Here is a 21,065-nt window from a genome sequence, read left to right on the forward strand (position 1 = left end):
GAAAGAGACAAAAGTAAGGGAAAGGCATGTACTCTGTATGTGGCATATACAAGGCAGAACCTCCAAACGGCACATCAAATGTGGAACCAATTATAGGCTTTGTGTTTCTTATTAAATGTACTTGAAGCCATATTGTCAGCCTGCCGGCTATAAGGACGTTTTAAAAACACCGCTTATTTGTTGTTGTTGCTTACTTGGACAGATACAATAGTGGATTTGTCAGAATCAAATACGCAAGTCATTCAGTTTGGGACAGATGGCGCAAAACCCTGAGTGTTAATTTCTAAATCAGTGCCAAAACGATAACCTGCACGAATACGCACAGCCCTTAAGGTGAGCATTAGATCAATACTATGGAGGGGACAAATGACTGGATAAAATGCACTCAAATAAATAAAACAAGAACACGGTATGCAGAGCACGATACTTGCAAATTCCCCTCCCCAGAAAAGGTTGCCATTGATCCAACAAATTGTCCATTTCATAAAGATTAAAATTAACGATCTTGATCAAAGCTCAGGTCAATAGCATGAAAAGTGACGATTCTTCGATGAAAATTGATTTTAGAAGCTTGACCTAGAGTTGACCTTTGACCTAATGACCTCAAAAATAGTTCGTGTCCCAATTCAGGGAAGGGCGATTCAAATGCTGTTAAATTTTCAAGTCAATCGGATGAAAAATGGCGATTTTAGAAATTTGACCTCCAGATGACCTTTGACCTCAAAATCAATGGGCTTCTCAATTGTGACCTCTACAACTTCGTGAAGTTTCATGACAATCGGTTTAGAATTGTGACCTGTACGCTGGTGTCAAACAGACAAACAGAATAACAAAAGCAACCGACCAACATACTTGAAAAATCTTCGATTTTGCAAGTAACAAGAAGACGTCATGCAGAGCACGATACCTGCAAAATCCGCACTCTCCCCCTCTCCCCCAAAAAGGTTTCCATTGATACAGCAAATTGTCCATTTCAACAAGATTAAAATTGACGATCTTGTTCAAAGCTTGGGTCAACAGGATGAAAAGTAACGATTTTTCAGATGAAAAATGATTTTAGAAGTTTGACCTTGAGTTGACCTTTGACCTTTTGACCTTAAAAATAGTTGGCTTCCCAATTCAGTGAGGCACTATACAAATACTGTTCAATTTACAAGTCAATTGGACGAAAATTGATGGGTTTTCAGATGAAAATTCATGATTTTGGAAGTTTGACCTTGAGTTGACTTTTGACCTCAAAAATAATTCATTTCCCAATTTAGTGACTCAATGTGCAAATGCTGTTCAATTTTCAAGACAATCGGATGAAAATTGATGATTTTGGAAGTTTGACCTTTGACCTTTTGACCTCAAAAATAGTTCGCTTCCCAATTTAGTGACTCAATTTGCAAATGCTGTTCAATTTTCGAGTCAATCGGATTTTTAAAATGGCGATTTTAGAAAGTTGACCTCCAGATGACCTTTGCCCTCAAAATCAATAGGCTTCTCAATTGGGACGAGCTATACAACTTGGTGAAGTTTCGTGACGATCGGTTTAGAATTGTGACCTGTAGGCCGGTAACAAAGAAACACAGAACCACAAACAGACACAGAACCACAAATGCAACCGACCAACATACTCGAGAAATCTTCGATTTTGCAAGTAACAAAGTGCGAATAATGGATGCACAAAATGAATAGGTTCTGACTTCGCACTCAAGTTCCCAGGAATCTGTCTGTGCCGGCGTCTGCAATGCTGGACAAAACCAAATAAATAAATATGAACATTTCTTAACCACTTTACACAACCAAAGGGTAGAAAACCCAAGGTATCAAACTACTTATGCTTCAAAATCAAAATCAGCAACTACCTTATGCTTCTTATTTGCTTATGGACATTGTGTACATCTACTCCAAGGCAATTATTTAATTTCCCATAAAGGAATGCCGATTGGCGTTTTGAATACACCGATGATCGAAACAAAAGCAAAGGATCACAGACAAATGATGAATGTTTGATGAGGTCGCGAATGAAGAAACCAAGCGGTGAGTGTTTGATTCTTCACCGAACACGACATTAGCCAAACCCTCGCAGGTGCAGGTGCGGTTCATTTCCAATACCTGATAGATTAAGTTATCACAATTAGCAGATGGAGTTAACACAAGATACTCGATGTAGGCAAGAGTTATACTCCAAACTACAGGGAAATTCCTGCACGTTTTACCCGTGTTCAGGTGGCGTACATCATTTGTTCACCTTTTTATCTTGTTTGTCATGAGCTGCTTCACCACTCTTCATATATACACAACTGCATGTCAATATATATATGTATACCGTATACATACTCTGCAGCAGTATCTGCAACGTGAGCAGGCAGGTAGTTTGTGCAAATGGATATCAATGAAAAGGACGTTGCACTCGAGAGGTCCAAATGAAGGACAACAAAGGTAACTCTAACAGACAGAAGGATAGAATAAAAAGTTTGAAGAGCAGGCAGATTGTTTCAGGTAATGCGGGTTACACTGGCATGACATGGCTACGCAGGTGTCACCCTTCGGAGGATGGAGGTGTTACCCAACCATACTTGTCATGCGTCTTCACAAGACTCTTGAATGTTGCTTCTGCTTCCTTCTTGCTGAAAGCTTTCTTCGTTTTGCGACATATCCGGCCCTGTTTGTGCGAAAGGGTGAAAGAGAGCAATGACCGTTGTAGATATTCAAATACTTGCATGGTGATGTTAATCAAACAACACAGATAGTTTAACAGCCAAGCTTGGATCTGCTGAGTGGAGGATCTGCTGTCCCCTTATCATGTGACCAGATCCTCAGCTCTGATAGGTGGACGTTTGTGAGGGCCATGCACAAACAAACGCTGTTCCAGACGGCATTGCCCGACAGGTTACACCGTAAAAATATGGCTGCTGAACCAGGTGATCGATGACGTGTTAAAAATAATAATTCTCAACCAATTTATCCATAGATCACGCTCAATAAATTCCATACTGATCAGATTAAGCGTTCTACTTGTCGATTTATGACATCATAATGACGGCACCTATGACGTCATCATTAACATGTTATTCCCCATGGGGAGTACTTTACAATGAGCCACCTTTCAATTTTTTTTCCATGGATCGGTTTCAGAGATATAGAGGTGCAAGGTTTTTCGGTTTTCCAAAATGGCGCCCATACCACGTGACCTATGATGTCATAATTATCTTTTTTTTAAATTCTACTAGGATGAGGTGCTCCAGTGAAAACTTAGTGTCAATCGGACCAACGGTTGCAGAGAAAACATGACCCTTCCTGCTGCTTCCGTGGAGCTCTTCCAAAGCGTTTTTTGTGGCATTTTTTCAAAGCCGCTTATTACAAAAGTAAGTAGAACGGCACTCAGTAGAGAGCATACCTCCACCTGGTTGGGCATATCACTCAATGGTGAAGAATCACTTGGAAAATAAAATAACTCATATCCGAATCCATATTTAGATCTTCACGAAAAATGAATCGATTCTTCCTTGTCAGACACCCAACCTGTCCACAACGTTTCGTCCAAATCCGTCCACAACTTTTTGAGAGATCCTGCTATGTATCGTTTTTGGCCCCATCTCCCAATGGTGAAGAATCACTTTAAAAATTATACCAGCCGGATCCGAAACTTCACCACTATCTAATCATTTCGTCCTTGTCACATGCGCTACATCTCTGCCAAATTTCGTCCGAATCCGTCCACAACTTTTTGAGATATTTTATTCTCAAACAAACAGACAGGGGTGAAAACATAACCTCCATCCACCTTTGGCGGTGGAGGTAATAACACTTATGATGATAGCATATAATTATTAATGATATTACGAGACCCTCTTCAAGGGGTTTTGTGCCTTCCTATATTGCCCTCCTCCCCGGAGGGCTTCCGTTCACCGCTCATTCTGGAAGGTGAACTTCCGTCCCAATTTCAGCTTTCTTACAGAGGACAGCAGCTTTTCCTCTCGGATTTTCCTGTATTTTGCTCCATCCATTTTCCCTCCTATCCTGACAATGCCCCAGTCCCAGTTGATGAGAATCATCCCCATAACATGATGCTGCCATCACCATGCTTCACAGTAGGGATGGTGTTCTTTGGTTGATGTGCTGTGTTGTTTTGCGTTGAAGGTTGAAGGTTTGCGCCAAACGTAAGCTTCGTAAACTTCTTTTTCACTTCGACATCTTCCGTGACCAAGGCGAGTGGATTCTCTCCGAAACGTCGGCTCTATCAACTTGCGAGTCCAGATTTTTCAATTCTAAACTTTTGCTGTTATAACTATGATTAAATTAATTATTTAAGTTATGTTCCAGGTGCCTTATTCAAATATATGCAAAATGAAGCTGGTCATTCACCTGAAATATCATTCAGTGCTTCGAGATATTTAAGATGGAGGGGTTTGTAGGCAAAATCATGCCTATGGTGTTCTGGCACAAGAGCCCCTTTCGATTTAATTACAATAACTGAATGTGACCAGTGTAAGGTACTGTGACCTGCTCCACAAATTGTGGAATAAAGGGGTTTCGCAGACATCATGCTTGTCTCCTCTCCTGGTGTGTGCTTCTGCAGCAAGACAATGCCAGACCTCGCACCGTCCACATGACAGGAGGTGTCATCACCAAACTTAGGGGAGAGGTTGGGGGTGAGGGGGAGTGAGTTGTCCTACACCCACTGTACAACCAAAACCTTTTCCTATCTGACTCCCACCTGTTTGGCCCCTTGAAGGAGGCCCTATGTGGCAAGCACCAACTCCAATGAGATATACGCTGCAGGCCTCATGAAGCTGACATTTATTTCCCATCTATTTTGTCCCTAGGTCCTGCTGTTTTGGTTTCCTCTTCCCTTTCTGCTGTTCCTTTTGTTCTGTATCCTAATCATTTCTGTGTTCCAGGTCTTCCACGATCCTTGACTTTGTGTACAAATAAAATGGGACAAATATCTTTCACTCCTCAGGGCTTTTTATGATAAAAAGGACTTCAATATGTATCCCTGTGGGGTCAAGAGGAGTTCTGTAGAGAGCAAAGTGGGAACCTTCATATAGATAATCACAAGAGGAGCTTGTACATATACACAAAGAATTAAGTTAAGCACCCCCCCCGTTTTTTTACAACCTCGCACATTACAAGTTTGTTGTCGTCAAAACAGTGTAATATACCCATGATATTGCTATATTTTCTGGAGAAGTGATATTATGGTCACATAAAAACATAACAATCATGCCGTTTTCAATATTTTATTCTGAATAATTTAAGGTGAAATTTTTTGGGAATTTTAGGCATATTTTCACCTCAATTTAAGTATGGAGCTATAGGTCCATCACGGACAGTGTGGATGACGTTTATGTTTTCTAACGTACAGTCATTGTTCTGAGAAGACCTCTAGCGATCTTTGCGTCAATAACGTGTGTAGGACCCACGTGATCGGATCACTGACTCAACCCTACGTCTCATAGACCCTGTAAGCCGTCGTATGCGTTGCTGTGGCAGGTTATTGTCATACCAATCATTATTTGATCTCACATACCTTAGAATATATGCCAATGTATACATATACACAAAGAATATATATTAGGGGGTGCTTACCTTAATTCGTTGTGTAGGGGTGCTTAACTTAATTCTTTGTGTATACATCAGATGGAGGGTAAGGACATCAGGAGACAATTATTGCACTGTGCATGAATTGAATGAGCACTGGTAAACAATAGACACATCACTGTATGACATTTGAACCTGGGATCCCAACGGATATTTGCTCAGATGGGCATCAGATGTCGAACAGGTGAGTTCCATTTGCAAACCTGGTAAAACTGGTGGTTATGGAATTGTGAAAACGCTTGTGTAATTGTAACGTAGCTCTTGTGGCGGTAACGCAAGGCAGCTCTTGGAGTTAACACAACAGGTGGTTGTGAAAGGCAGTTCAAGTGAACACGTTGCTTGGTTCACGCAATCGGACCATTTGCACCTGTTCTCGTTTAGACATCTCCATTGTTGTTTATTCGGAATGATTTTGTAATGGCCAGTCGGTTCTTTAACATATTTTAATATTTGCACTCCTGTTTGTTTGATTGTCCTTGCTTAAATTACATCCTGCCATCTACAACCTTCACTGGAGCCTTGCAAGAGGACAATTACTGCCAGGTGATGTAGGGAAGGTGAGCGAGCGAGGTTTTGTGCATTGCTGATGCGATTGCACGGTGTGTGCAGTTGTTTTTATTATCCATAGCATTTTGATGGAGAAAGGTAGATCAATTATTGAGGCAAAAAAAGAAAGTTGTTCAACAGTTGTGGCAAGCTGATATATCTTGTTCTTCCTGTTATGTTTAAAATATTGTGTGATGTGTGGCTGTGCGATTCCTTTTTGACCTTTTTTGGACAAATCAGCCAGCTGACAATGTGTGGATAATCTGGTATTGCACAATGATCGTTTATATTCACAACAGGTGCAAGAACCCCAGTGCAGAAAACACAAAAGCACAACCAATGATAACATGTCAAATTTTTGAAATAACAAAGGCTCAAAAAGTCTGTTCCAGCCACAGACCGATTTTCACCAGGAACAATGCAAACCGTGTTTGCTCTACGAGCTTTGATACCCTCCTCCAAGAATACACCGAGAATACCCAAGGAACGAATATAATCATTGTACACCGCTAATTCCGATACCATCTCTGGGCGCTGCATGACGCGCGCTGAAAGGGAGTACTCGGTTTTCACTCCGGTTGTTACTTGCGAAAATCGAAGATTTTTCACGTATAATGGTTGGTCTTGTGCGTTATTCTGTCTGTCTGTCTGTATGTCAGTCGCCTACAGGTCACAATTTTCAACCGATCTTCACGAAACTTCACCAAATGGTAGAGTTTGTCATAAGCAAGAAGCCTCTATTGTTTTTGGGGTAAAAAGGTCAATAGGTCAACATAGGCCAAAGGTCACCAATTTCTAAAATCCTCAATTTTCGTCCGATTGACTTGAAATTGAAGAGGATTTGCAGATCTCGACACTGAATTAAACCACCAAGTATTTTTGAGGTCATCATAGGCAAACAACTTCTTGTTTCAGGGATTTCGCAAGTATCGTGCTATGCACGACATATTCTTGTTTGTATGTCCGGGCGATATCTCAGCCATCCTTTGAGCTAGGAAGCTGAAATTTAGGCACAATAGTGAGCACGTGCTTTGGCAAAACGCTACTTTTTACGGCGTAGCCCATAGGGAAAAGCCGTCTAGAACAGTGTTTGTCCGTCTGTATGTATGCCCCTCAAATGTATACCATTCAGAGCTGAGGATCTGGTCACATGACAGAGTGATGTGATTACGTCTGATGTCATTACGGCGGCTATGGTTTCATCAATGACGAAACAGCTTTGAGTCACCTGTCAACATGAAAACTGACTGAAATGGATGCAGGTACACACACAATTGTATAAAACACCCACAAAACACAATTCTGCCCACCATATTTAGACCCATTAAGTTAATAAGTCAAGAGAAAAAAAAATACCGACTGGTCCAACGCCCAAAAAGGTAGTCGAACTTGCTATCACTTGACAAAAGGATCGGGGAATGTCTTGTATACAACATTACCTTCTTGCACGCTGCACCAATAGGTGCTATTACGTAAAGTAGTTAAACAAAAGTAAAAATGTATTCAAACAGGTGATGCAAAGTGATTTCAAACAGGTGATGCAACAGCCCATATGGTCAGCCCCTGGACATATATTATATTTGCCTGGGTTTGAATACTGACACGTCTATAAACTACCATCCCATTGTTTCACAGGCAGGTTGATTCATCAATCTGCATGCCGTCCGTGGTATCCTTCGCGAAGAGTAGGCGAGCTATCGCCAGCGCCCTGAAGAAATTCCAAATTCCTGCTCTAACTACTGCTGGGAAATCAATGGCAAAGCGCCCAGCATGACCCTTTGCCAAGAGACTGCTTCGGCAGCACCAATGCTCTTGAGTATACATATCTCAAAAACAATGCACAGTAACATGCCCCATTTTTCATAATGCACCTCACCCAGCTTGTGGGGGAAAAATATTTCCATGGGAGATTGAAAAATGGCTTGACAACAGCAGAGGAACCATTCATTATGCATCCACATCACACCTTGAAGTATTGTGTACAGTACGAGATCGATAGTAGTATCCTTAATGTGCCATACACAGTATGTACTTCATTTTTGCAGCACGATGACACCTGCCTTTATAACCTCTGCCCACCTATCCCACTTCCAACCCCACTCTCAAAAAAAACAACAACAATTCGATGCTCCAGGACCAGTAATATTTCCACAGTGCCTTCAAAAAGTATTCCCACCCCTTGACTTTTTCACATTTTGTTGTGTTACAGCCTGAATTTGAAATACATTAATTGAGATTTTTTTTGTCACCGATATACACATAACACACCATAATGTGAAAGTGGATTCTTTTTTTTTTGACATTCAGACAAATTAATTAAAAATGAATGAATGAATGATCGTTTTGAGGCCATTTTCCCCGCTATAGCGGGGGTTAGCCTTGCGGGCCCCATGACAATCATGGTTCCCTGTTTGAGGCAATGTTTTTATGGCCGGATGCCCTTCCTGACGCCAACCCTTGGTCACGCTCTTACGATGCGCAGGGATACGGTGTACCTATTCTAAATCGGGGAACACCATGATCATTCATCCCAGCAAGCTGGTACTCAAATTTGCCGACCTCGGAAGGATGACAGGCTGAGTCAACCCCCCTGATGTTAATTCAGCGATCGACCAGGATTCGAACCCAGGATCCTAGGATCCCAAGCCGGCACCCTAACCGCTAAGCCAACACCAGGTCTTAATCTAATCAATTAAAAATTAATCTTAATTAATTCTTAATTAATTCAAAATGAAAAGCTGAAATGTCTTGCGTCAATAAGTATTCAACCCCTTTGCTATGACACTCCAAAATGAGCTCAGGCGCATCCAATTTCCTTTGATCATCCTTGAGATGTCTCTACAACTTGATTGCAGCCCACCTGTGGCCAATTCAATTGATTGGACATGATTTAGAAAGAAACACACCTTTCTATATAAGATCCTACAGTTGACAGAGCATGTCAGAGCAGAAACTCCACCATGAAGTCTAAGGAACTGTCCGTATAACTCCTAGTATTGTGAGGAGGCATAGATCTGGGGAAGGGTATAAAACAATTTCTAGAGTGTTGAAAATTCCAAAGAGCACAGTCAGCTCCATCATTAGGAAAGGGAAAGAGTATGGAACTACCCAGACTCCTCCTAGACCTGGCTGTCTGACAACACTGAGCAACCTGGCAAGAAGGACCTTGATCAGGGCGGTGACCAATAACCCAATGACCACCCTGACAGAAATACAGAGTTCATAGGCTGAGATGGGAGAACCTGCAGGAAGGCCAGTCGGAAGCCACTGTGAAAAAGGCAACTGACAGCACACCTGGAGTTTGCAAAAAGGCACGTGAAAGACTCTTGAGAGCATGAGGCAAAATATTCTGTGGTCTGAGACGAATATGGAACTGTTTAGCCTGAATGCAAAGTGCTACGTCTGGCGGAACCCGAGCACAGCTCATCAGCCATCTAACCCCATCCCTACCCGGAAGCATGGTGATGGCAGCATCATAATATGGGGATGCTTTTCAGCGGCAGGGACTGGGACTTGTAAGGATAGAGGGAACAATGAATGGAGCCAAATACAGGCAAATCCTTGAGGAGAACCTGCTTCAGAGTGCAAAAGGCCTTCGACTGCGGCGAAGATTTACATTCCAATGACCCCAAGCATAGAGCCAAAGCAACACTGGAATTACTTCATAACAAAAACATGAAAGTCCTTGAGTAGGCCATCCAAAGTCCAGACTTGAATCCCATTGAGAATCTGCGGAAAGACTTTAAGATTGCTGCTCACCGACGCTCCCCATCCAACTTGACAGAGCTTGAGCAAATCTGCTTGGAAGAATGGGAGAAACTCCGCAAATACAGTTGTGCAAAGCTGATACAGACATACCCAAGAAGACTCGAAGCTGTAATCTCCGCAAAGGCACCTCTATGAAGTATTGACTTAGGAGGCTGAATACTTATGTAAATTAGATATTTCTGTATTTCATTTTTAAGTAATTTGTAAAAATTTCTAAAAACACGTTTTCTTGTCACTATAGGTTATTTTGTGTAGATTGGTGACAAAAAATTTAAATTAAATCCATTTTAAATTCAGAATGTAACAACAAAATGTGAAGAAGTCAAGGGGTGTGAATACTTTCTGAAAGCACTGTATATACTAGCAGGTACCCACAGAAAATTCACACAATGTAAAATGCGATTTCAAGTTCTCAACTATCCCTCCCCCCCCCCCCCCTTCCAAACCCCAAGCCACTTCCCTCCACCCCACCCCTCAGAGACTCAACCTCCACCTCCCCTTCCTGAATCTGTCCCCTCCCAAACCCCACGTTTGGTAAAAGTAAATAAATATAATAAAACCATCGATATCTAGCATTTGAAAATTGTAATTTATATAACTGCAAACTGTGAAATAACGAAATAAAAGCCTCAATGAAAATTTCTGTAAAAACAAGACGAAAAGTCTAACAGCGGCGTAGCCGGGCTTCTTTGTTACTTTAGTTGAAGAGGATAGTATGACCTGGGTGGAGATACCAGTGAGCAAATAATGTAAGTTTTTAATTATTTTGAAGTACTCCAACTCTCGAAACTGTTTGTCACCATGGAAGTGAAGAGATTGCATTGAGACACTGGTTTATTCTATATGCTTCGAGTCAACAATGAATCAACCATACACCGCTTCAATCCAGTAACTTTGCAGTTATAACAAAGGAATTGCAGTGTTATGATTATAATTACTATACTATTATTATGAACATTATTATTATTATGAAAACGATACGACTGCATTAAGAAACCTGGGCTAATTTGCTTGAAGCGGCCTGAAGTGAGGCATGAAGGCATGAAGCCTAAGGCCTATATGTACTGTGTCATTAGAAAACCCGTAACACCTTTGCTTTTGATATTTGATGATCATTTTAACAATCAGTTCAATCAGAAATTAAAATGGCGGTGTGTGGAGTCAGCCGTTGTATGCCGTAATGATATCACATCACCCCTGTCATGTGACCAGATCCTTAGTTCTGATTGGTGTGCATTTGTGAGGGACATACAGTCACGTGAAAAAGTAAGTACACCCCATGTAAAGTTTTGACCTTTTCAACATATTTCAACATACAGCTATTTTAACCTTCATTTCAACAATATTGATAGATAAAGGTGATATAATATAACAAATATCATGAAACATTTACATTTTGTAGTCCATTGTAAAATTTAAATAAACACAAATGCAAATTTCGCATGTGGAAAAAGTAAGTACACTGCATGAAATGTTTTTTAAATCTTTTTAACATATGTGGACAAATCAATATTTGATCTTCATTTAAACAGTATCTATAGATAAAGGTGATCTAATTGAACAAAAAACAATGATAAATTGACTTTGCAATAATTTATTCAACAAAAAATTAACAGAGATGCCATTTCCTTCTGTGGAAAAAGTAAGTACACCCTTGGCTCTAATAGGTGGTATTGCCCCCTTTGGCAGAAACAACCTCAAGTAGGCGTTTCTTATAACTGTCTACCAGTCTCTGACATCGACTGGGAGAAATTTTTGCCCACTCCGCCATGCAGAATTCTTTCAGCTGTGCAATCTTTGAGGGGTTTCTTGCATGCACAACAACAACAACAACATGCATTTTAAAAGGCCATTTTCCCTGCTAGAGCGGGGGTTAGCCTTGCGGTCCCCATGACAATCTTCTCCATTTTGCCCTATTTTCTGCATCTCTCCTTGTTAACCCCCTTGCCCGCATTTCTTCTTCCACCATCTTTAGCCAAGTCTTTCTCGGTCTTCCCCGTCTTCTACTTCCTTCTACATTCATTTCCATCACTCTTCTCAACCAGTCACTTTCATCCTTCCTCAACACATGACCAAACCATCTCAACCTGTTCCTCTTCACAGCATCAATCACAGGCTCTATTCCCATCATCTTTCGCAATTCATCATTTGTCTTCCTCTCTCTCAACGATACTCCGCACATCCGTCGAACCATTCGCATTTCCACCCTTTCCAACCTTCGTTGCTGCTCTACGTCCATTACCCATGTCTCGCTCCCATAAATCATAACACTTCTCACACATGCAGCATACACCTTTCCCTTCAGCTTCAACGACACTCCCCTCATCATCAGCACGCCACTCAATTCCCGAAACTTCTTCCATGCACATCTCACTCGAGCAACCGTTGCCGAGTCTGATCCACCTTCTCCATTCAGCATGTCTCCGAGGCAGCAAAATGTTTTCACACCTTCCAGCTTCACGTCGTCTCCAAGATCCAACTCAACATTTCCTCCATCTGCAGCTCCCTCTGTGCACACCTTACATTTGAATGTAGCTACCACACTGGTTAATGACCCTCTCAGACCACTACATTTTTGATGAACCCACTCAGCGCACATTGTACACTGAATGGAGTTCACTCCGACACCCTTCCTACACACAGCACAGGGCCACTTCCCAGTTCTTTCCACCTCACCACATGCTTTACCACTTGCCATCACCTTCGTCTTTCCGATATTCACCTTCAGACCTTTTTGTCTCCATACATTCCTTCCACGTGTTCATCTTTTCCTTCAGTCCATCCATACTTTCCGCAATCAACACCAGATCATCTGCATACAACAACTCCCACGGTAAACCCTCCTTTACGTTCTGAGCCAGCACCTCCATCACAGCTACAAATAGTAGTGGACTTAGTACCGACCCCTGATGCACTCCCACGTTCACCTCAAACTCACAACTGTTCCCGTCCTTCGTCCTTACAGCTGTGCGCGCTCTTTTGTACATTGCCATCACTACTCTGATCAACCATTCCTCCACTCCTAACTTCCTCAATGCCCATGTCAATACTTTGCGTGGAACCCGATCGAATGCTTTCTCCAGATCAACAAACCCAAGAAACAACTTCTTCCTCTTCTCCATGTACTTCTCCTGCAACTGCCTCACAATGAAAAGCGCGTCTGTCGTTCCTCTTCCTGGCATGAATCCAAACTGCATTTCATCGATCTTCACTTTCTTCCTTATCCTCCTCTCCAACACCCTTTCCAATACCTTCATTCCATGCTCCAATAACTTTATCGCTCGGTACGAGCCACACTCCAGAGGGTCACCTTTCCCCTTGTATAGAGGGACGAGGGTACTCAGTTCCCAATCCACTGGAATGCGGCCTTCTTTCACCACCAGATTACAGATCTCTGTCATTCTCTTCACACCCCCAACTTCCTGCTGCCTTCAACATATCTCCCACAACTCCCGTCGGCCCTCCCGCTTTTCTACCCTTCATTGCTTTTATCGCTTCCTCAACTTCCTTCTCAGTTATCTTCTCTGCCGGTCCTAAAACTGGGTTACTCTCTATGTTGCCATCCCATTCATTCTCTGTATTCAACAGCATTTCCATATATCTTTTCCATCTTCCTTTAATTCCATCTGGGTCGACAACGATTTGTCCCACTTCATCATTCAAGCAACTCACCCCCATCACATCACACCTCTCTTTCGCTATCTGCTTTGCAATCCTGAATACTGCTTTCTGACCCTCTTCCGAATCCAAGCGTTCTCCGAACATTTTCCTACATGCCTCCTGCGCGTTTGCTACCTCTTTCTTTGCAGCCTTCCTGGCTGCCTTATAACTTTCATGCTCTGCTGTTTCTGCTCCCGTACCCTTCGCCTTCTGCCACTCCTTGAACGTCTTCCTCTTCTCGTCAATCCTCTTTCCAACTTCATCATCCCACCACCATGTTTCCGAGTGCCTCGGTGGTCCTTTTGTCCATCCACATACCTCACCAACGGCTCCCAACAGACTAGCTTTCATTGACATCCAACCACTTTCAAGCTCAACCACATCATCCTCGACGCTACTCAGCCTCTCTTTTAATGCCTCCCTTACTGTCACCTCTTTCAACCTCCACAACTTCATTCTCGGTTGGTACTTCACCCGCCGAGCTCTCCTTGCACCTTTCACCCTTACGTCGCAGACAACCAAGTGGTGCTGTGAAACAGCCTCCTCCCCCGGGATCACCTTTGTGTCCCGGAGGTGCCCCATATCTCGCCTACGCACCATCAGGTAGTCAACGGTTGTCGTCGACCCACCTGACGTGTATGTAACAAGCTTATTATCCTCTTTCTGGAACTGAGTATTACAAATCAACAAATCAGCTCCATCAGCAAACTCCAAAATCCTTTCACCTTCTCCATTTCTCACACCATATCCGTAACCCCCATGAACTCCGTCAAAACCATCCATACTCCTTCCCACATGTCCATTTAGGTCTCCTCCTACCACAACAACTTCCTCATCTTTCACGTTTTCCATCAGCCTCTCTATCGCACACCAGAACTTGTCCTTCTCTTCATCGCTTCGACCAACCTGCGGAGCATATCCCGAGATGACGTTCACCAAGAGCTTTCCAATCATCATTTTCACCATCATCAACCTATCACTCACTCTAGTCACACTCACCACACTGTCTACAAACTCCTCAGAAAACAGGACACCAACACCATTCACGCCCTCCAGGCACCCTTGCCACACAAACTTGTATTTCTGTCCCTGCCTACCCTTCACCATTCTCACACCACTTCCCTTCCATCTCGTCTCTTGCACACAACATATGTCCACTCTTCTTCTGAACAATACTTCCACCACTTCTCCTGATCTCCCTGTCATTGTCCCTACATTCCATGTCCCAAACCTCAGAAACCGATCTCCACTTCGGGCTGTACCCTGCCCACATGTAGTTGTAATTGTCATGGTTCTCTTTTTGAGGCAATGTTTTTATGGCCGGATGCCCTTCCTGACGCCAACCCTCTTAGTCGCCTCTTACGACACGCAGGGATACGGCGTACCTATTCGTATCCAGGGTACACACTGGGATTCTTGCATGCACAGCTCGTTTCAAATCCCCCCACAACATCTCGATGGGATTTAGATCCGGGCTTTGACTTGGCCATTCCAGAACCCTCCATTTCTTTCTTTTCAGCCATTCCTTGGTGGATTTACTGGTATGTTTAGGGTCATTGTCATGTTGCAAAGTCTACCTTCGGTTGAGCTTCAACTTTCCGACAGATGACCTCACATTATCCTCAAACACCCTCTGGTACAACGAAGAATTCATAGTGGATTCTATGATGGTGAGCTGCCCAGGCCCTGATGCAGCAAAGCTGCCCCAAACCATAATATTTCCCCCACCATGCTTTACAGTTGGTATCAGGTTCTTGTGGTCAAATGCTGTCTTTGGTTTTCGCCAAACATGTCTTCTGGTACTGTGGCCAAATAGCTCTACCTTTGACTCATCTGTCCAGAGCACATTGTTCCAGAAGTGCTGGTCTTTGCCTTGGTGTTCATTGGCAAACTTTAGTCTTGCCCTGATATTCTTTCTGGACAGCAAAGGTTTCCCCCTGGCACACCTCCCATGTAGATCAAATTTGTGCAGCCTCTTTCTAATGGTAGACTCGTGCACTTTGACATCAACAGTGGCAAGAGCTACCTGTAGGTCCCGTGATGACATTCTGGGGTTCTTAGAGACCTCTTTCAAAATCTTGCGGTCTGCTCTCGGGCTGAACATGCTGGGGCGGCCTGGCCTGAACAAGTTGGCAGTTGTTTGGAATCTTCTCCACTTGTAGATGATCTTCCGCACAGTCGATTGATTGATTTCAAATTGTTTGGAGATCTTTTTAAATCCCTTCCCAGACTCGTTGGCATCTATAACCTTCTTTTTGAAGGCCTCAGAGAGCTCTTTTGATCTCGGCATGGTGACGCCGCACACTTCAACAACAAAGAGCAAACCAAACTAAATGTCTGAGGTTTAAATAAGACAGGTTCCTCCAAGATCCTCTCTAACGATGTTCTAATCATTTGCACCTGAGCTGGTGCACCTGATTCTAATTTTAGGTATTTGAAGTAGTGATAAATGTCGGGGTGTACTTACTTTTTCCACATGCGAAATTTGCATTTATGTTTATTTAAATTATACAATGGACTACAAAATGTAAATGTTGTATGATATTTGTTGTATTATATCACCTTTATCTATCAATATTGTTGAAATGAAGATCAAATAGCTGTATGTTGAAATATGTTGAAAAAGTCAAAACTTTACATGGGGTGTACTTACTTTTTCAAGTGACTGTATTTGAACAATGTAGAACACAAATATCCTTTTTAGCACTTTCACAAACCTTCCGTTTAGCAGTATTTGGAAAGTATTTATGCCCTGAGGGCAGAGTAACTATGAGAATCAGCATTCACACTGTCATGCTCTGAAGGCAGAATAGCTGTTTGAGATTCTGCATTCTGACAAATATGGCAGCGCATAGCGCTGTGTGGTTACCGTCACACCTGTTATGCAAGGTTCATGGATAAAATGAACGTAGATTGTGCTCGGAAAAGCAAAGCAAGAGTTTAAAAGATTCTTCCCATGTACGTTTTCTCAAGACTGTGCGGTGTAAGGTTTTCTAAGAACTGTCTAGTTGTTGTCCTATGGTCTCCAATAACATCAATTCCCATACCTGCCCTTAACAGGCATATCGGAATCCGCTAGTTTATAATATTGTTCATTACTGGCACCGGTTCACCTGTGACAATAATCCTTTATGCGAGCCAAGAATGGTCAAAATAATTACCTTAAAAGACTGACAATTCAACCAAACATAAAAGTACATCAGTAAAACTCACCTGGCCCTTAATAAGGCTCGCCGCAAACTGTCGGACCACCGCCTCCACCGTGTAGGCACTAGACCAACCGCGGGGAGTGAGCAGCTCCATGCAGATAGCTCCTCCATCGAGGACAAAGCCATTGTCGATGCGAGGGCTTAGGACACGCATGAAGGGAGGTGAAAAAGGGAAGTTCTCTGGGAACGTGAGATTCAGAAGGATGGAGTCGATGCCCGTGTCTCGCATGTCTTGCCAGAGCGGCGAGTCGTGGTCGATCTGAAACAGCTTTACATTCCATTCAAACAAGTTGTCTCCAACGAGTTCCACGGCCAACATCTCATCTCCAAGTTTGTTCAGGTCCTGCAGTTCCTTCATGAGCCTTTTGGCTCGAACTTGCATGCCGTGTATTTTGCTCGGTTGCGGTGCGGAAAGCCCGGGAGCGGTCGGTAGACGAAGGATGGAGCGATTGTCACCGCGACCCGCTTCTGGTTGTGCAGAATTTTGTGCCGGAGCCGCGGCTATCACGGGTCCGTTGGGCAATCCGGGGCGCTGGTGGTGGCCCCCAGAACTGCTGTTACCTTTACCTGCCTTCCTGCTGCCCTTGGGGCTCCCGCTCTCGGCCTCGCTGAGCCGAATCAGCCCAATTTTACGCAGTAATGTGGCCATGTCCACTTATTGTTGTTATATCCCGTTAATGTCTTCCTTTATTTAATTATTTATTCCCCCCTAATCTATCCTATTACCAGCCTCTGGCTCCTCAGTTTAAAGACACGTCTTGCAATGTATCTGAAACAAACACACACCAAAGTCAGTTCAATCACACGGTCCTTAAATCCATTGTTACACGTTTCTATTGTTTTGCACTTGGTTTTCATTGGTATTAATACAATATTGCCATATAAACTGCTGAAGAAGCATATCGACCAATCATGCGGACGGAAACGTGAGGTAAAAAACAGATTTAGGGGGTTCTGAGGGGGAAGTGAACGTACCTGACGGACGAGGACACAACACGATAGGTACCGGTCGTAGCACACACACCACACCACACCGGATCCACCGTCGCAGTGATACTGATACTGATAGTGATAGCCGAGCCCTGCACGAAGTCGTGAGGCGATACAAATATGACTGTATATCGCTAGTTTTTTACACACCTTCTCTTGGCCTTTTCGCAAAAGTAAATGCAACCGATAAATTTATATAGCACTTGATCCCGAAACGTGAGAAAGCAATACTAACCGTTTGGGTAAAACGCTAAATGGGGAACGCCGCGGCCATTCGGTTCGTTTGGCCGTTGGCGGAGAATCGGACCAGTCTGTCGGTGACGTCACCCTGACGACAGAGACGTTCCGTGACGTACGTGGCAGGAGCGGTGGTCTCGAGCTTCTGAAGACTTCAGGCGCCCTCCTACGCGATGACGCAATATGCTTACGTCTTGCGTCATACGTGTTCGGAGATTTCTCTTTTTCCTGTTTGGATAAATTTGTATTTGCTTCCACGCACAGAAAAAACAGACGCAGGTCTTTCAACAACCAATAGCATCGTTTACGAATTATATACTTTATTATTCACCGATAGTTTATTCTTTAATCTAAACAAAGAAAGATGAATGCCGAGTTTGACCGTTTGCCAGCAATGTGGAAAGTCTGAGGTAAGATTATTGATGGAATGTGAAGCATGTGAAAGGTTAGTGGGAATGATGATAATATAAGCCTCGTCAGTGGAAGCTTGTCGATGAAATGTTCAAGACACCGAGTAGGAAATGCGAGGATATTAACATATCAGCAAAAATGGCAGTAGAGAGCGGTACGAGATCAAATATGGCAGATCAAGTAGTAGGCCAGAAAAAGGCGGAAAGACAAGGAACAGGTACTGGAGAGAAGCTCGAAAATGTACAGGAATCAATGGAGAATATGCTTGAGTCTGGAGAACGTAGGTTTCGGAAATCCTGTGCCGAAGTGATAAATGTGAATTCTCAAGCATCATGGCTGACACATGACTGGGTTAATGGAACCTGTGATGAGACACAACGTGAAGGGACAACCTGAACAAGCAAAACCAGAACAGCACTCGGTAGCGCACACACCTCTGCCAGACTAAACACTATGTTTTGTATGCTACTGATAGGTCGGATCTGGATTCGGACCTGAACCACAATCTACTTGCCATGGTCTTGTCACCGAACCAACTCGTCCACCAAGTTTTGTCATATCTGTCCACAACTTTTTGAGATATCCTGCTCACAAACAGACAGACAAACAACCTCCGTCCACCTTTGCTGGTGCAGGTAACTATAACGGCACTCGGTAGAGCACATACCCTTGCCAAGCTGAACAGTTTTTTGTATTCTGTTTATTTTTTGTATTTATTTATATTTTTTGTATTTATTTTTTTCAGTTTATATTGTTACGGTTCTCTACGCCGGCCTTCTTCCCCTTACCAAGGGGGGATTAATCCCCTTGTCTTTACTGGGCCTGGCGGAACCGAGACTTATTACGTCCCTCCCGGACACACGCGGAGTAGGGTTTCGGGACTACTGCTCGCTCGTACCTAATTCCCCGTGCTGCCCTGGGAGCGAGGAAACAAGCCTCGCACGAACCACGTGTGGTTTGAGTACGCCAAGCGGATTGCGTACACGTGGTCCGCGCAGTCTTACTTAGTGGAACCCGATTGGAGCGATCTTATTCGTGCCACGCTTAGTCAAATGGAGAAACCACAGAAACGGTCGAATCAGGAAGAAAGGAAGAACAAATGGGTTTAATTATTCCCACACGTATATACAGGTTCAAGGACGAAGAGACACAGAGCAATCCTTAAGCAGTCTTAACTTATCCCTTGGACAACGGGCCCTTCTCACACTCACACAGGGAATTGCAGATGGGCAGGTGTTCCCCAACGCGTCGCGGCGGTCGTCCAGAGATGGTCCCCCGTCCGGCTCTCCACGGTCCCCGGCACGTCCCGCGAAGATGGTGGCAGGCGAAGGCAGGGACTCGTAGCGCGTCTCTCGTACAAGCAGATGATTGGGCGGAACGGTAGAGGGCGGACTTTAGCGTGGCTGGCGGTTACTCAGCCTTGCTCACTCGCGCGTCTGAAAAGCGCTGTATTCGTTCTAAGTGCGTCTGGCTGCGCCCGCGTATATGTAGCGGCCAACTCCTCTTCTTCTATACACTCCGAGCTGGTTAGCACGCGTTCTCGTGCAAGTGCGTCAAGTTCATCAGCTTTCACCGCTTATCAAGTTCTTTCGCCAATCCTTTTGCCGCAAGTCCTGCATTCCTCTGCGAATCCTGGCGTGCAAGTCCTTCTCATTAAGTGTTCCCGTGCTAGTCCTGGCGTGCAAGTCCTTCTAATTAAGTGTTCCTGCGCTCCTCTGCGAGTCCTGGCGTGCAAGTCCTCTTTAATGTCTTTCTCTCTCGCAGCAAGTCCTGTTGAGGGCTTTCGCGCAGCCGGTTTTATAGCTACGCCCCCCGAACCTTCTGGAACTCACCCGAACCTTCTCACCACGCCCTCTGACGCCACGCCGCCGCCACCACCCCCGAGCTCTGATTGGCGGCTCGTGCTTACCGTCATCGCTTCCGCCGCTCCACCTTGACTCCACCCCGACCTTCCTAGGCCTGCCTCGTGTTAACTCGCCCAATAATCAACCAATGCCTAGCAAACTGGATCGAGGCGAGGGTGGCTGGAAAATCGGTGGCAAGTAGGGCCTATTCTCCTGGCTCCTACTCAACGCAGAACTAACGAAGGAAAAGGACTAAGCTTACAAATACTAAGACATAACTATACTATCGTGAGGCTACATGTTGCTTGTGTGACTAACTATGGGGGGCAAACTTTAACCTTTATTAAACTCACTTGACAGACTCAAAACCGCAACAATCCTTTTTGTATTTTCAGTTTATATTGCATTTTCATTTTTGTATTTTCATTGTAGTTTTCAGTTTACATTTTGTATTCCACTGATATGCCGGATTTGCATCCAGACCTTAACCAAACTCTAATCAGCTTGTTCTTGTCACATTCCCAACTAATTCACCAGGTTTTATCCAAATCCGTCCATAACTTTTTGAGACTTTTTGAGACAAAAGATAAAACGAGGCACAACCTCCATCCATATCGTTTTTGCCCCATCTCTCAACAGTGGTGAACAATCAAGATCTGAATCCGGATCTTCACCAAAATCAAATCAATTTGTCCTTGTCACACACCCAAGCTGTCCACCAAGTTTCGTCTGAATCGGTCCATAACCTTTTGAGATATCCTGCTCACAGACAAACAAAGAAGAAAGACGTTGTGCATGGCACGATACT

The 21,065-nt window shown here is 43.7% G+C and overlaps 1 protein-coding gene across 1 annotated transcript; it reads right to left on the reverse strand.

Moving 5' to 3' along the window:
- Window positions 1-1,334: 1,334 nt before the first annotated feature.
- On the reverse strand, window positions 1,335-17,837 carry LOC137422057 (ubiquitin-conjugating enzyme E2Q-like protein 1). The gene is made up of 3 exons (XM_068108771.2): window positions 17,751-17,837; window positions 16,780-17,544; window positions 1,335-2,650 (listed from the first exon to the last, which is right to left on the reverse strand). The coding sequence occupies exons 2-3, from the start codon at window positions 17,422-17,424 to the stop codon at window positions 2,528-2,530; spliced, it is 768 nt and encodes a 255-aa protein (XP_067964872.2). The 5' UTR covers window positions 17,425-17,544; window positions 17,751-17,837; the 3' UTR covers window positions 1,335-2,527.
- Between the last annotated feature and the right edge of the window lie 3,228 nt (window positions 17,838-21,065).

The sequence above is a fragment of the Myxine glutinosa genome, chromosome 2 (assembly GCF_964187855.1).
Source record: "Myxine glutinosa chromosome 2, kmMyxGlut1.1, whole genome shotgun sequence".
NCBI classification, from domain to species: Eukaryota; Metazoa; Chordata; class Myxini; order Myxiniformes; family Myxinidae; genus Myxine; species Myxine glutinosa.

What these genes read in the sequence shown, in the direction of transcription:
- LOC137422057 (XM_068108771.2), bottom strand. Translation starts at nt 17,424, where the DNA reads ATGGCCACATTACTGCGTAAAATTGGGCTGATTCGGCTCAGCGAGGCC. An exon ending in CGAGCCTTATTAAGGGCCAG is followed by an intron (nt 2,651 to 16,779) that starts GTGAGTTTTACT and finishes TCGCACAAACAG; the next exon opens with GGCCGGATATGTCGCAAAAC.